This window comes from Echinops telfairi, unplaced genomic scaffold, assembly GCF_000313985.2.
Source record: "Echinops telfairi isolate 266 unplaced genomic scaffold, ASM31398v2 ScPeMD7_443;HRSCAF=831, whole genome shotgun sequence".
Classification (NCBI taxonomy): domain Eukaryota; kingdom Metazoa; phylum Chordata; class Mammalia; order Afrosoricida; family Tenrecidae; genus Echinops; species Echinops telfairi.
Window position 1 is genome coordinate 81,607,531 of NW_022104341.1, and position 11,994 is coordinate 81,619,524.

The window sequence follows — 11,994 nt, forward strand, 5'->3', positions numbered from 1 at the left end:
CCTCTTGCCAGCAGCAGAGTGGTGACTGGTGGGGGTTCGGCACATGGTGAAGTCCACGGCTTGTGACGTTTCGAATGTATTAGGTTATGTTCATTGCCATTGAGTCCGTTTTGATTCCTTGGGACCCCAAGTACAACAGACTGAAACGTCCCTATCCTGTGTCATTTTCATGAGCACAGGGTGCTGAGTCCATGAATGTGGCCACCCTATGTTTTGATGGCCTTCTAGTCTCTGGGGCTCACCTGGCAATACCACAGGGGACAGTACTCTCTGGTGATCCACAGAGTTTGTGTTAGCTGGTTTTCAGAGGTAGAATGCCCGGTCTTTCTGCCAAACCCTGCCCACCTTGGTGACCGTGCTGATATTTACTGTTGGCATAACGCCCAGCATCACAGCAACATGAAAGCCGCCGCAGTACAGCAGCCTGACAGGTGGGGGTGGCGGAAACTACATCATGACCTATAAATACTCCCCAGGAATAGAACTGTGAAAAACCCGCTGGGCTTGACTGCTCCCTCCCTCTGAGGATGCACGTTTCCTTACACTTGTTCTCTACTTAATGCCCCCTGCCTCACGTTCCTGACGCCCTGCTTCTTGAGAGTGAAAATCAAGTTAATTGCTTGTTTAAATTCTGGTGTTAGTTGCCTTTTATTTTCTTTCAGACTCTCAGTTCAATCTTTAACATTGACATGGTGAAAGATAAGACTGCAGAAGAAATAAAACAGGTAAATGAATGAAAATGGATTGGCAGGCTTTAGGAAAATAGGTGCTCTTTGAACCAAATCTGAGTGTAAACGGGAGCATACAGTTCTTGACATCACTTTCTAGACAAAATGTCTTACAAGCCAAGTTGATGAATTATATGAATAGTGGCATAAGAAAACATGTTTTTTGTGGTCTCACCCCTGTATATCTGACCAACTCACATTTCCCCTCTCCTTTTTTATTCCTACTGCCTGCATGTTGTTTGAAACCATCAGACTGTCATCCTGGATTACAGCACTAGCTCTAAATCGCTTTCCCTGCTCCCGCTCCATTTGCATCAGATCCTTACCACTCACGCCCTATTACAAGTTCTGCTTTCTTTCATTATGGGGAAGCTTAGTGTATTGCTGGGAAGACAGACAGTAGAACCACAGGTGCAAAGGGATGGAGGACAATAAGAATGATGGTAATGAAAAAAACATGAACGCAGAGCATGCGTGTGATAGATAGGATGCGGAAATGATAAAAAAGCAAGGCACCGCATCACATGTGCTATTCTCTCTGCCCAGGAAGTTGTTATCTCCCCATCTGGGTGTCCCAGAACATCGCCTGTCTTCTAAGGAAGAGTCTGTGTGCTTCTTCCTCCGTGTAGTCTCCATGACCATTTATGTCACTCAGACATTATCCTAGAAACTGCTGTGGCACTTTGTCCCTCACAAGATGCCTAGGATATATTGCTTCTTAGTAATGTTTACTTATGGCTTTATCTCTTTCACTAGTTAGCAAGTCCCCTGCAAACGACCTCTCTCTGTTTTGTCCCTAATTCTTTGTAACCCCAAAAATGCTTAGAAGAACATATGCTGATTGGTGAATAATTGATTGAGGATGTTTCCTACCTTTTGGTATTTCCATGATGAAGATCAACCGTGATTCTTGGATACCAAGCTGAGGTAGGACGTCTGGTCCAACGGCGTCTATTCTTCCCGTGGAAGACTTTCTGGAAACAGGAGTTTAAGAGCTGCCTGCACAAAGACAGTGCTAGCTGATAAAAGCTGCCATCTATTTTTAGTGCTTACCCTGTGCCTAGAATAACCTATATACTTGAAGTTAGTCCTCACAATAATCCCATGAGTTATTATTGCCAGTTTTCTGGTGTTGTTTAGAGCAGCTGTTCTCAAGCATTGGGGGGGGTTGAATGACCCTTTCACAGGGGTCATCCGATTCATACCAGTAGCAAAATTACAGTTATGAAGTAGTAACGAAAATAATTTTATGATTGTGGGGTCACCACAGCTTAAACTGTATTAAAGGGTTGCGGCATTAGGAAGGTTGAGAACCACTGATTTAGAGAGTTTGGGTGATTTTCCAACAAATGATTGGAACGAATTTGTACCCAGCTCCACCGCACTTCAGACTCTGGCCTCTGACTGTCTGCCGGCTTGGTCTCTGAGAAGGTCTGTAAGGTGCTGGGGAAGTGTGACTTTTGAGAAGGAAGTGAAAAGATATGGGAGGGGAAAAAAGATTGTCATATGCAAGACATACCTTAAGCAGAATGATTAACAAGGCCTTAGAATCAAATTCTCTGGCATGAGTTGGTTATCAAGAATCACAGTAATCATGCAGAAAGAATGGATGATATTAATCTTTATGTAACCATAGACTTGTAATAGCATAGGTTGCAAAGATGACCCATATATATCACAGACACCTTCTCTCTTTTTTGTACAGATTTGGCAGCAGTATTTTTCAGCAAAAGATACAGTCTACGCAGTTATTCCTGTAAGTAGTTTGGAGAGCAAAATGAAAGTGTTGTAATAGGAAGGTCAATACTGTAACCCTGGCAGGCAGTTGCCTTTACTTTCCCTAGGTTTATTGCCTCCTGAGAACTTGTATATTACAGCTCTGAGGGTTTTTATTATGCCCTGAGCACCAAAGATTGGAAGCCCCATATGGTATATTTATGGCTCTTGTTTTTCCTCTTTCTGGTTTAGAAATGTCTCTTTGAGTCAAGTCTCTGACAAGGGAGCATGGTGTAAGTTCTTGTGACCAAGCAATTTCCAGATGTCTGTTATTGCTTATGGTGTTTTCCTAAAGACATGGCCACGCGTGCGCAGCGTTTTCCCCTCTGAGTGACTTATGCCTGGACCGACTTGGAGCCTCTTAGTCTTTTTCTGGCATTTCCCATGAGCAAGTGGCGTTTTCTTGTTTTTTCCCTCCCTAAAATTACTGGCTTAGAGATAGTCACTAGCCATTGCTTGACCACTGAGATCTGTAACTGGGAAGGGTTGCCACTGGCTTTCTCTGGTTTGATGTTCCTCTGCTGACCGCCAGCATCATAAAGTAAGTATCTGAAGTACTAGCTTCTCTGCTAGATCTTCCCTGAAGAAGTAGCTTGCTATTGTTAAGTCAGTTCTGACTCCTACCAACCCTCTGTTCAACAGAATGTAACACTGCCCAGCCCTGTACCTCCTCACAGTTGTTACATTGGAGCTTAAGTTAGTATGTATCAGCCGCAAGTATATCCTGGGCATACATGTTCCGCGGGGTTCCTATGGCTTGAAATGGACTTGGTGACGGTGGATGTGGTTTTGGTTGGTGACCTTTTGTATCTTTCTGTTGTTGTTGTTTGTGAGTTAAGTCTACTATTTTCTGCCCTACAGGGAGAAAAGTTTGATTTGATCTGGAACCGTGCCCAGTCCTGTCCAACAGTAAGTACCCAGTGATTATATGAGGATTGCTTATCAAGGTTGCCAAATGTGTTAGTCTGGGTAGACTAGAGAAACAAATCCACAGAAACTCCTATGTATGTAAGAGAGTTTTATATAAAGGGTAAGGGTACATTAAGAAAGCATCCCAATCCAATGCTTTCCAAGCCCCTAAGTCCAACATTGGCCCCTGTGTCTGACCCTGATCTACAAAGTCCTCCTCAATCTCACAAAACACTCAGTGACACCGACTGCAGGAGGAAAGCTGAATCAGTGAGCTTCTAAGCATCTCAGTGTTGGCAGGGGTCTCCACGCGGCTGTTCCAGCACCCAGGCTGCATCAGGGTAGGTCCATGTGGCTTCTCCTCAGGGATGCCTCGCAGGAAGTGAACATTGCCAGCTGAAGCAGGGAACTAACTAAGGCAGCTGCACCCTGGTCAGACCATCAGAGCAAAAGACCCAAGAACTAGGAAGGCAAGGCTCACCGACCCATTTATCTCTCAGCCCTTCAGCTAATCTCACATGTGTTTATTGGCCAGGTTTGCACAATAAACTAACTATCTCACCAAACCGGGTGTCTTTTAACCAGGGATAATCCAAAAATCTTTTTTAACAAATTATGATAAAAATGTTAATATCAACTTAAAAAAAAGAGTCTCTTAACTCAGAGCTCATGGGTGGTGCAAATGATTTATGGGCTCTGCTGTTAACTAAAAAGTTCGAATTTGAATTTGCCCAGAGGCTCTTCAGAAGAAAGGCCTGGTAAACGACTTGACTTCCCCAGATCCCACCACTGAAAGCCCTCTGGAGTGTAGTTCCACTCTGGCACACCCAGGTTGCTCTGAGTCAAAATCAACTCAAGGGCAAGTGGTTGATTTTTCCTTCTTCCCCCAGACTGGATACAAGTAGCCCCAACTTTGGACAGATTGCCGTTTTGCTTCAGATGTAAATTAAAACTTCATTTTTCTGTTGTTTTTGTGTTTATTATTAATCCCCTTTATTAACAGTATCTTTATAAATTCAATCTTCATCTTTGGGGGCTGGAAACATTACATATAAACTTACAGGTTAATACATACATTATAAAAATACACAAATCAAAGAAATTACTCCTGCAGTGAAGAAGAGGTAGATGACATTGGCATTTTGTCACCTGCAGTAATAACCCCACTTTTGGACTGTCCCTATTAATAAGGATCGGCATTTCTAGTCCGTGAGAAAATCAATGAGCGTTGTCTACGATCATTTTCTTTTTTACCTTCATATATTTTGCCTCCCTTTTTAGCAGATCGATCAGTGTATGGACACATATTTCCAAGTAACTGAAGCCCCTGGTTAGTTTTCAGCGGTTCTCAACCTGTGGGTCACGACCCCTTTGGGGTCGAACAACCCTTTCACAGGTGTCTCGCCCGATTCATAACAGTAACAAAATTACAGTTATGAAGTAGCAACGAAAATAATTTCATGGTTGGGGGGTCACCACAACATGAGGAATTGTATGAAAGGGCTGCAGCATTAGGGAGGTTGAGAACCACTGGTTTAGATGATCCTTTCACTGCAAAAAAAACCCAACAAACATTTAACAACTTATTTCCTTCCTTTTCCTTATTATTTTTCTTTCCCAGCATTTCTTTCTTCTTGTATACAGTATTGTTTTGAACAGTGAATCATAAAATGAGACCTGAAAACAAGAACATCAACTCAGAATGCATCACCCACCTAAATGTATCTGTAAAAGAAGAAAAATCGGATTTCGTCAAAATAAAAAGTTTGTTTTTCAAAAGGCATTTTTATGAAAAATAAAAGGCCATAGACTGTAACAAAATACTTGCAAAGCATATTCACAAAGGACTTGTATCTAGAATACATAAAGAAATCTTATGCCTCAATAATAATGAGACAGCTCAATTTAAATGGGTGGAAATATGAACAGACATCTCACCAAAGAAGTGGGCTGGCATATAAGCACAAGAAAAGATATTCAGCATCAGTAGTCATAAAGGAAATGCTAACTAACGCCACACCGTGACACTCTTGTCAGAGCCAATTTCACCTTCTAGTGACCCCATTTGATGCGCAGACCGCCATGTGGTTTTCTAGGCTATAATCTTGATGGAAGCATGTCTTTCTCCTGCAGAATTGCTGGTGGATTTCAACTGCTTACCTTTTGTGCTACCAGGTGCCTTAAGATATTCCTACAGTGTCACTAAGGATCCCTGGTAGTGCGGTGGTTAAGCACTCATCTGCTAATCAAAAGGTCATTGGTTTGAACCCAGCAGGCCATCCCTGGCAGAGAGATAAGGCCATCTGCTTCCATACAGATTTGTGGCCCTGGAGAGCCTGTGGGGCAGTTCAACCCTGTCTAAAGGGTCACCATGAGTCAGAATTGTCTCCATGGTAATGGGTTACACTGCCACTCCAGTGGCTACAATTAAAAGGACTAGTCATACTAAGTGTTGCTAAGGATGTAGAGTCACAGAAAGCCTCAAACACTGGTGGTAAAATGTAAAATGATATAGTCACTTTAGAAAACAGTTGTTTTCTTTAAAAGTTAAGTGATGTAACAACCATACTATCCAACTATTTCATCCTGTTTTTTTTCTAAGAGAAATAAAAGCATACCTCCATATAATTCCTTGTACATTTATAGCAGCTTTATGTGTAATAACCAAACCACTGGAAACCTGAGAATGCCTATCATAGGTGAATGAAGGAGGGAAATAATGCGTGCATTTACACATACATGTGCATACAATGGAATAACATTCAGCAATGAAAAACAAGTGGACTATTGATAACATGCAACAAACAACATGAGTAAATCACTAAATAATTATGCTGAGTGAAAAAAGGCAGACCTAAATATATAATATATATATATATATTATATGGTTCCATTTACATAAAATTCTAGAAAATGCAGACTGATTACAAGCAAATTACTGGTTGTCCGAGGAAGGTTGGGGAGAGAAGAGTGAATGACAAAGGGGCCAGTGAACTTGGGGGAGGAGGGCTGTTGAGAAGGGCGATACCGCGCAGGTGTCCTGGAACGGACAGCAGTTCTGTTGTGCACGGGCCACTGTGAGTTGGAACCCACTCGCAGCACCTAGCAGTGGGGATGATTTCACAAAAATGTATCCAGTTACACACGTTATACGTGTGCAATGCCTTGTACTTCAAGTATACCTCAATAAAATTCTAAAAAACATGCTTACCCTATCAAGGCTTCCACTGTTAGATAGGCACTAGGGCTGCCTCATCAAATGATGGAAAAACAACCCGTGTGTTTGGCAGTAAGAAGACAATTGCATGACTAATGTACATTGGACTACTGTACTTTGTTTTGGGTTCTATTCACTCATCTTCAATTTACAGTATCTCAGGCATAAAACTAATCATATCTTGCTGTTTAGTCTAGAGCCATGCTCCAGCGTCAGTCCCAGCTGATAGAACATGAAGTAATTAAGATCATTGGAACAAAAGTTAACTCCGGAGCATTAGAAAGTTTAGAAATTGGAAAAGATCCAAATGTTTCTCAAGAGATGATGAGCAACAGTAGATAAATTATGGTGTAGGTCCACAATAGAATTCCAGACAACAGAGAATAAATGGGTTAGAGGTAAATATATCAGCATGAATAAATCTCAAAGCATATTGTGAAGTGAAAAAAATAAGTTGCAAAAGGACACAGTTTAATAGTATTTATTTAGGTTTTAAACATTCAAACAGTATTGTTACTTATTTGTGGATATACACATATAGGTGTATCTCTGGTTCCTTTGGTATCTAATTCTATCCATAAATAATGCTATTTGTGGATGGAATGACAGAGACCAGAGGAAGCTTCGGTTGTGTCCCATGCTTTCCTAGGCAGGTAAGGAAGTACATCAGTGTTTGTTATCACCTAAGAATTTCATAACCTAAAAAAAAATTTTAAACCAAGCATTGAAGAAATAGAGGGATTGATACATGTGACTGGGCACTAAGCAAATGACTTCGGTTACTCGTCTGTCTCACTGTATATCTCTCTCCCACAGTTCCTGTGTGCCCTACCAAGAAGGGAAGGTTATGAATTCTTTGTAGGACAATGGACAGGTCCCGAACTCCACTTCACCGCACTGATAAATATTCAGGTAGGTAGCTTGTGCTCTTCCCCTACAACATGGTTTCCCAGATTTTTCTGGCCTACTGCCCCCTTTTCAGAAAAAAAAAGATTACTCAGCACCCCCTGGCAATTAAAAACTTTTGTACCATCATCCAGGATCAAGTGCAGCTCTCTTCTTTTGCTAACCCAGCCCCACACACCCCATCATCCCAGCACCCCCTCCAGGGGGCAGTATTGCCCACTTTGGGAAATTACTACCTTACCCCTAATGAGGGCACAGACTTTCTACCAAGTCCAGCAGGACTTGCTGTGGCACCAATGACTGGGCATCTTCTGTGTGCTGGGCTAGTTGTTTAGGCTTCTAGCTTTCCTCTGGTTCTTGTTAGGTGCCACTGAGTCAGCTCTGTGTACACAGAACGGAGCGTTGCCCGGCCTTGCACCGTCCTCACGGTTCTTAGGCCTGAGCCCATCATGGCAGCCACTGTCAGTCCATCTCGTTGAGGGCCCTCCTCTTTGTCCCTGCCCCTTGACTTCACCGAGCACGATGCCCTTCACCAGGAACTGGTCTCCCCTGACGACATGTCCAAAGTCTGTGATACAAAGTTTCACTATCCTTGCCTTCAAGGAGCATTCTGGCTGTACTTCTGGCTTATTGCCTAGATGTTGAAAAAGACCCCAAATCACCTGATTACTTCTGGCTCTTTCTTGTCTCTTGCCCAGACTTCTTTTACTGGTGCTTATTCATGTGCCTCACTGGCAAACGTAAAAGAGTTGTGATCTTTTTTTAACCCAAACTATACGCACCTTAACAAAGTATGTTAGGCCAGCCGGGTTGTCTAGAAAAACAAATCCAGGGACACTCATCTATGTATAAGAAAGAGCTTTATGTAGAGAAATAATTATCTATCAAGAAGGTATCCCAGCTCAACTCAAGTCTGTAAGTCCAATGCTAGTCCATAAGTCCTTCATCACACTCAGGTAGCTGCAGGCTGGTGACACAGAAAAGTGAAGCAGGAAGATCACAGGCCGATGAGTGCAGGTCAAGTGGATCCAAAATCGGTGGAAACATGGCAGGGCCTCCAACAGCTCTCAGGGTCAGGCAGCCCACATGGGGTGAACCCGGGAGCAGGCAGAGTCCCAGCAGGTAGGAAGGCGGAGGGGCAGCGATCAAGAACCAGACAGCATCAGGCTGTGACTTGGTTGACAGGTTGGATTCCACCCCACGCTTTCATATATCTTCAAAGTGACAAGGTCTAACTGCCAGAGGAAGGCCTAATATCCTGCATGTTTTATTAACCAAGGCAACACTTTCCAATGTGTTTCATTCAGTGATGCTGTCATATTAACCTCCTTTTTTTTTTCCATTCCAAATACTGGGTTAAGGGGTTAGATCCTTTCACCGAAAATTAAATATTTAGAAGAATAAACTAGATTCAAAGTAGTCTCACCTTTTAAATTAAAATTTAAAAATTAAAATTAAAAAAATCAGATCATGGTTAAAATTGGTGTTTTCTTTCAGGGAACCAAATATAGCAAACTCAACCCTGTATGATGATATTGACATTGAGGGAAAGAGGGTACAGAATAGAAAGAGGGAGCAACTTCAGCTTGTTATTTTATAGTTTAGCAATCAATTATTCAGCCCTTCTAACCAACATTTGGCGTACTTACTGTATTATATGACAAATGCTTATATACATGATGTCCTTTAATCCTCCCAGGTGTCCTTTGAGATACTTACTATTATTTCTGTTTACAAAAAAGAAAGTGCTAGTGCTGGGTTCAAGCCTCAGTCACCGGACTCCAGATCCTGTGGGCTTGATAATTAAACTATTGTGTTAGGAACTCTGCTGGGGCCTGAAGATATATTAGACAAAGGTCCCTGTCCTGTGACGCTCAAGTACAGGAGAAAGACCCAGACACATCACTGTGATCAAAGTCATCAGCATAGTTCTGGAAGTTTGCTCTAGAAGCCCGAGAGGTTGAAATAACTAAGAATACCCCATCTGTAGTTGGGTATTGATAAAAAGAATGCTTGCTAAAATTTTGAGATGAAGCCCAGAGCTCTTTTTGTGGTCTCTCTCTCTCTCTCTCTCTCTCTCTCTCTCTCTCTCTCTGACTGTATGGTTGTTTCTTCCTTAGCTGTGTGAGAGCTTTAGCTTTGATCCTGCACTTCTGACACCACACTCTTCCTAGTCTAGACTGGAGGTCTATTAACCTGTCCATTCCACCAGAAGTTACGATGTCTAGTTCTTTACCACCCCTCCCCAGATTATATTTTAAAGCTGCACATTACAAATCTGGCCCATGTGCAAACTCTCCAGCTGTTTGCTACAGCTTAGACGTGCTCTGTCCTCAGAGCTAGCCAAGGGGAGTAGATTTCAACTGTGAAATGCACTGGTCCATAAAAGTGGCAATTGCACAGGTACAGTGCTTTCTTTAGCATTTGATTTGGTAGCTGCTTGTGCCGTTTTGTTTTTAAATGTATGGCTATGATGAAGGATTCACTGCCTACTGTAAACACTTTCTGGGAAGAAAGCCAAGCCTTTTGCAATTGAAGACACAAATAACACTGTGCAAGCTGTCAGTTTTACCAGACTTTGATAGCCATGATCTTCCCTCCATGTACCAATCCTCTGACTCCCGAGCCACCCCCGGGGCTGGTAGGAGCCACAATTTCCCCTGTACTCTATTGCTCTGAAATTACAGTTCATTGTGCTGTGCTACCTTAGTGAGCTTTGCTCTGTGCTCCTCTTGGCAGACCCGAGGGGAAGCTGCGGCCAGCCAACTGATTTTGTACCACTACCCTGAACTGAAGCATGAAAAAGGGATAGTGCTGATGACAGCAGAAATGGACTCCACATTTCTGGTAAGAGTCACCTTTCATCTCTGTGGTTTTACCTGGTGGCCCTGAAGGTATCATTTTTCTACCAAACCTTACAAGTGGTAAAATTGCAGAAAATTCTAGTTTCTTATATACTCTCAAGGGAACTATCATTTTGTCTTGCTGAAGTTCTTCCAAGTTGATTTTAGTATGGATCCTCGGCTGCTTTTTTACATTTATCGAATCTAAAGAGCCCTGAGAAACATTTTTTTCCCCCTAACTCATTTGGCCCCAAAACCTATCTGACCTGAACTCATTTGGTAATTAAAATGTCATTTAAATTCAGGTGAAGCCACTTCAGGTCTGTATGAATCCCACTTGATATGGAATATCCGTGCATGTCTCCATTGTCGTTAAGTGCTGCAGAATGCATTCCACCGTGCAGTTTCACCTGTGTAGCAGAACAGACACTGCCCCGTCCCGCCCCGTCCTCACACGTATTCCTGTTTGAGCCCAAGCCGGTGACCACTGTGTCAGCCCAGCTCGTTGGGGGTCTTCTTTTTCACGGAGCATTTACTGTTCCATAGTGGTCTCAACCCGTGGCTCGCGAGCCCTTTCACAGGGGTCGCCCCGATTCAGAATAGTAGCAAAATGACAGTGATGAAGTAGCAGCGAAAATAATGTTTTGGTTGGGGGTCACCACCATATGAGGAGCTATATGAAAGGGTCCCGGCATTAGGAAGGTTGAGAACCGCTGCCTTACCAGGTCCTGGTCCCTTCTTTTAATACGTCCAAAGTACATGCTCTTAGCGAACATTCTGGCTGTACTTCCAAGACAGATGTGCTTCTTCTCTGCAGGCGATGTGTGGTCAAGATTCTTTACCAACACCATATCCAAAGGCATCCGGTTTTCTTCCGTCTTCCGTATTGACTGTGTGTCGTCCAGTTTTCGCATGCATAGGGGGCCATTGAAAATGCCGTGGCTTAGGTCAGGAGCAGCATAGTCCTCAAGGTTACAGCTTTACTTTGTAACACTGTAGAAGCATGTTTTCCCAATGCAGCACCTTGCTTGGCTGCTCTTCACACGGGTGTTGCTTGTGGATCCATGTTAAAAGAACCATTGACCTCTTCATTCTTTTCTCTCTTATCATGATGTTGCATATTGATCCAGTTGTGAGGATTGTTGTTTTATATTGCAGTATCATCCATACAGAAGGCCATAGTCTATGATCTTCATCATAAGTGCTTCAAGTCTTCACTTTCAACGAGCAAAATTGTGCCATCTGCATAATGAAAGATTGCTCATGAGTCTTCCCCAAATCCTGGTGCCATGTTTTTCTGCATATGGTCCAGCCTCATGGCTTCTTTGCTCAACAAACAGTAGATAAATATAATGAAAGGATGCAACCCTAATACACAACTTTCCTCATTTTAAAACATATAATATTCGTATTTGGTTTAAGTTCAATTGGAGCACAAGTGTTCTGGAATTCCCCTTTTAGCAATGTTATCCATAATTTATTATGATCCACATAAACAAATACATTTGCATAATCCATAAAACACAGGTAACCTCTTTCTGGTATTTCTGCTGCCGAGCTAAGATCTTACCTGGCATCACCACCCTCTTCCGAGTCTGGCTTGAATTTCTGGCAG

General features: G+C 42.6%; 1 protein-coding gene across 1 annotated transcript in view; it reads left to right on the plus strand.

Annotated features, from left to right (window-relative positions):
• ATPAF1 (ATP synthase mitochondrial F1 complex assembly factor 1) overlaps positions 1 to 11,994 on the plus strand; it is a 44,692-nt gene that overhangs the window by 5,572 nt on the left and 27,126 nt on the right. The window contains exons 3-7 of the mRNA XM_004699453.2: positions 663 to 725; positions 2,434 to 2,484; positions 3,366 to 3,413; positions 7,447 to 7,542; positions 10,276 to 10,383. Of these exons, the coding sequence (XP_004699510.2) occupies positions 663 to 725; positions 2,434 to 2,484; positions 3,366 to 3,413; positions 7,447 to 7,542; positions 10,276 to 10,383 (366 nt within the window). The remainder of the gene's footprint in view (positions 1 to 662; positions 726 to 2,433; positions 2,485 to 3,365; positions 3,414 to 7,446; positions 7,543 to 10,275; positions 10,384 to 11,994) is intronic.